We start from the raw sequence: 4,758 nt of genomic DNA, 5'->3' as shown, positions 1-4,758 counted from the left end.
GCCCTCTTAGAAAAAGAAGAGGAGTTATAATACGATCCAGAAATTGAAATGGGGTGCCCAGAAGAATGCTAACCCGGGCACATGGGTGTGAAAGGCTGAGCCAGCAGGAGGTCACAGGACAGGCAGGTGGTCTGCAGGTGGCGGTGGAGCTGGAATCCGCAGAGCTCCCCGTGGTCGGGCCGCGCTCTCCTCACTACTCCACACTGCCCAGTCCCCCGCACACACGCACACACGCACACGTGCGCACACGCGGTCTGGCCGGCCCCAGAGCCCTACCTGTGTAGTCGATGACGAAGCCCGCATTGCTCACAGAGGCGTCGCTGCGGAAGGCAAGGAATAGGCTGTTGCTGCTGTTTTCGATGCGGCCTGGGAGCTGGGAGCCGTAGAAGCTTCCTATGAGCGGGCTGAGAGAGTCCTGTCCGTCGTAGATATGGAGGAAGTCATAGCCGGGCTCCAGGTTAAAGCTAGGGGACAGAAACAGCCCCCCACCCACTAAGGTCAAAACGAAGCTCAGTGGAAGGATGGGGCCTCCCAGATACCAAGCCCCCCACCCCTGTTACCCAGCCCCTGAGGACCGGCTGGCAGGGAGGAACGGGATGAAGCCCCACTGACCTCCCGGTTGGGTGAGGAATGGATACGGAGACTCAAGGGGGAGAAGAATCAGAATGCAGTCTGTGTCCAAAAACCTGGGGCTGAAGACCACAGACCCTTACACAGAAGGCAGCGTGAGGTACCATGGGGTCAGTCAGGGTGGGCACAACCCAGGCCTGGTACCCACCTCCAGGGGTTCTTATGCCACGCTATTTTGCACCTTCTTTCCAGGAGGGAAAGGCCACCTGGGAGTCATTCCCAGGGAGGGAGGGGCCTGTGGCCACAAAGGGCCCCCGCTTCATCCGCTCATCCTGGAGCTCTCTCCAGCCCCTCGGGACTGGCCACCACCCTGCTCCGAGCACCCACAGACACGCCTCTCTCAGCTCTCCTGACCCTGGTGGGGGAGGAATGCATTATAAAGATGACCCTCATTGGCAAGGTGAAGACTGGAGTTCACGCGTGTAATTGATCGCACTGGAATGGCTGTGAAAACGATGGGAGATGCGCCGACAGGCAAGAACGGGGAGCCCCCGGGGCTCTCGGGCCCTGCCGGCAGGAGCGGAAACTGGCTCAGCCACTTTGGAAAACTGTTCCACGGCAGCTATGAAGTCTGAGCATACGCCTGTCCATGACGCAGAGATCCCGAAACATCCCACCCTGAAGTCTGAGTCCAGCAAAGGAGACCCACATCGACCAAGCAGCCAAAGATGAAAACAAAGGAGGCGTAAACGGGCTTGCAGAGGGCGGGTTTCCGATGCAATTTATTCATGCCCGTGCTAGGCTGGGACACTCGGAGAGGCCTTTGGCTCAACTGAGAATGAGCCAGCTGGTCCACCCCTCGGCTTAGACCTGTGGTGGAGAGAGGGGGCCACATCTCTAGAACAAAGGAGGTGAGGCTGGCAGAGAGACAGGTGGAGGTCTGGGGGCAAAGGTCATAGAGCCCGATGTGCACTGACCTCGCTCTGCCTGGTACCCCCTCACTGGTGTCAGCTGTGGGGCCACCCACCATTGTTGGACAACATGGTCTTCTTGCCCCTAGGATTCAACTTCTAGCCATCTGCTTTTCCGAAAGTCACCAGGGAAGGGTTTTAGAGCGTCAGTCTTGATCACGTATTAATGTTCTACCATTCCTTACCATCCTAAGGTTATCAAAGTTTATCTGAGTACCTTCGGTAAGGCAGTCATTGGGCAAGGTGCCAAGGACACGGGGTTGACCAGACACCGTCCCTGCCTTCAAGGAGCTGACGGCGTTGCAGGAAGCAATGGACGTGCAAACCACGAAGGGGCGCATACAGTCTGCACATGGCAGATAGGAGCGGAGTCCTCCCCTCGCGGAGGAGGAAAACCAAGCTCTTAGGGAGGAACTCAAGCTCGAGCTGGGTCTTGGGAGATGAGACGACCCTCTGGTTGGATGAGAAGGGACAAGCAGTCACTGTGAAGTGAGGGGCAGGGACAAAGTCCCAAGGGCATGGAAGAGTCTGAGAGACGCAGGCACCATGAGAGGCTCAGTCTGGCTGGAGCTTAGGACATGAGACTGACTGCAGAGCGGGCATTTGGAATGAAACTCAGAAGTCTGGATTTTTATTTATAGGAAAGTGGGAGCCATTGTAGGATCTCAAAGTAAGGGTCTACTTGCTCACGTCCTTATTTCTAAGTCAAGGTGTAGCTTACGCGCTGAAATGATCGGCTCTCAGACTGCCTCTCGCCACTGCACACCAGACCCGGAACTTTCCCAGTGCCCCTCCCAGCCGAATTCCCCACGCCAGTTGCCGGCAGTCACTGGATTTTCCCACCATGGGCTGGTTTCGCTGCTCTTAAAATCTCACATGAACTAGTTTCATGTAAGGGAGTCGCCTGTGTCTTTCCCTCAGTATAACGTTCCCGGGGTTCGCCCACAGCACGACGTGTCAGGAGTCCATGCCTCTGCATTGCTAAGCACCGGCATCATGGGTATTAACATGGAAAATGGGTGGTTATTCCAGCGTTTCTGACTGGCAAGCTCTCCCGACAGCTAGCTAATGACAGGGCTGGCTGGAAGGCAAGGTGGGCCGGAGGAGCCGGTTAGGGGACCGTGGCAGTCACTTAGAGGGGAAAGGACCCAGGCTCAGACCAAGACAGCAGCTGGTAGGGGGACAGAGGGAGACGCCCGGAGGGGTCAGGCAGAAGGGACTCCTTGGTCACTAATGGGAGAGGCAGAGAGAGTGGGAAGGGGTGCCGTTACCCTGGACACGCCTGCCCAGGGGACTATTCGCTCGTTTTATCCATGTTTCATTTGAGGTGCCTGCAGGCACCAGACAGACCCGATACTGGGTACGAGTGGGTGGCACCGTGGAGTCCTCTGATTATAGCAGGAGGCTGGAGCCATCAGGGTGGATAAGCTTGTCCGGGAAGGAGGTATGGGTGGGAAGAGGGGGCCTGGGACCACGCCTGGCCAAGGCAGGAGTGAAGTCACAGGTGAGGCTGGAGAACCAGACAGGAGGACCTCACCAAAGCCAGGGACAAGGCAGCGTGGGACGGTGACAAGAGGTGGAGTAGGGGAAGTGGAAAGTGTGGCCCAGGAGTCACCGGGGCCGTACAGCAGAGGAGTTTCCAGAGGATTCCAGGGGCTGAGCGTGGGCAGGGGTGAGGAAGTGGAGGAAAGCAGAGGTGGTCCTGGTGAGGTGCTTGCTGTGAAAGGAATGCAAGGGGGCGTGCGGGAGCCGGATGGGGGGGTCCTGGGGTCCCCAGGCTTGTCCGTGGGAGCCGGGGAGCAGGGGGTGGTGCAGGAGGGCTCCTGCGAGGGCCTCGTTCCCGATGGCGGCAGCCCCAGGAGCAGAGAGAAGATAGTGTCTGCTTCGTGCATCATCTTAAGGATGAGGGGTGCCCCCGAGCCCTCGTCCTGCTGCTTCCTGACTTCCTCGCCGCCCTCGCCCTTGCAAACTCTGCTCGCAGACCTGTGCACATTCCCCTGGAGACCCCGCGTCTGACGCTGAGCGGCCCTGAGCCCTCCCCACCCGGGAAAGGTACATACGTGTTAAAGACCAGGGCGATGACGTAGTCTGGGGAGACGGTCACTTTCCAGTCACACTCCTTGCCCGGAGGGTAGGGCTCTGGGTAGTTTGGGGACAGGATGACTCCCGATGGCCCGGTCAGGTCGCCCCCGCAGGGAGCTGAGGAAAGAAGGGAGAGTCAGGGCCGCCGCCTTGGCCCTGTCCCACCAGAACGGGGGTGGCAGGCGAAGTGGGAGGGTGGGTCCGGCAGGCCCTGTGAAAACCTCTAGGGCCGGCGGGCAGGCAGGATGGCAGAGTCTGACTTTGGAGCGATGAATTGTTCTGAAACTAGAACGCCTCGGCTGCAGAATCGTGGGTGTCCAGAATGCTACTGACCCGGTCACTGTAAAACGGGAGATTTTATGTATGTGCATTTGAGCTCAGTACGTTATTTAAAAATAAAACAAAGCAAAACCGACTCTGCCGTCTCCTGGCTGTGTGACCTTAGGAAATCTACCTGACCTCCCTGGCCCTCAGCGTCTTTCGTTGTAACGAGCGTCCCCTTCCCAGGGTGGCTGTGAAGACCGCTGTGCTGTGGACGTATAGGGCACAGGGTTGATGATGGACGGAGCCACCGCCCTCCTTAGACGTGCGGAACATGTGGTCTTTCGCGGCCTCGGCCCAGCTTCCAGGCCGGCTTCGCGGTATTTACTGTGAGTTCCAGAGCCCTGGATGTCAGGAGGGAAACCAGGACCGTGTCCCCTGCCAAGTGCGCTGCCTCCCCTCCCCGCAGGGCTCCTGAGACTTGAGTGCAGAGCCCTTCCAGCTTCCAGGGGCCGTCCAAGAGTGCGTGTGCCATGGCCGTACGGGGTCGCCCTCCCCAGGATGACAGGCTTCTCCAGCGGGCAGGGAGGGGGCCGATGGCCAGGTGAGACAGCGAGCTACTCGGCCGGGGACCTTCCAGTGTCCCCAGACCCTGGACTGGGTCTCCCTCCACGTGGCGGGGCTGGTGTGCTGCGGCATGAGGGCTGCACAGAGCAGACACTGGAAGCGTGCGGGGTCACGGCAGGAAAAGACGAACGGTGACAAATATGGCTTGGTCTGAAACCGCAGGGCACCACAGGGAGTTAGCAAATGACGAGCTCACAGCGGCACCCGCAGGCTTTTTTGGGGGGAGTGGGGCCCCCGCTGGCAGCCA

The 4,758-nt window shown here is 59.1% G+C and overlaps 1 protein-coding gene across 1 annotated transcript in view; it reads right to left on the bottom strand.

Annotated features, from left to right (window-relative positions):
• The window catches only part of CSMD2 (CUB and Sushi multiple domains 2), a 565,338-nt gene that overhangs the window by 120,839 nt on the left and 439,741 nt on the right, over nt 1-4,758 (bottom strand). Inside the window, 2 exon segments of the mRNA XM_027775561.1 lie at nt 277-464; nt 3,602-3,740. Coding sequence (XP_027631362.1) covers nt 277-464; nt 3,602-3,740 — 327 coding nt within the window.

The sequence above is a fragment of the Tupaia chinensis genome, unplaced genomic scaffold (assembly GCF_000334495.1).
Source record: "Tupaia chinensis unplaced genomic scaffold, TupChi_1.0 Scaffold000573_1, whole genome shotgun sequence".
Taxonomy (NCBI): domain Eukaryota; kingdom Metazoa; phylum Chordata; class Mammalia; order Scandentia; family Tupaiidae; genus Tupaia; species Tupaia belangeri.
The sequence above is the reverse complement of the archived record's forward strand: the minus strand, read 5'-3'. Positions and strand labels throughout refer to the sequence as shown.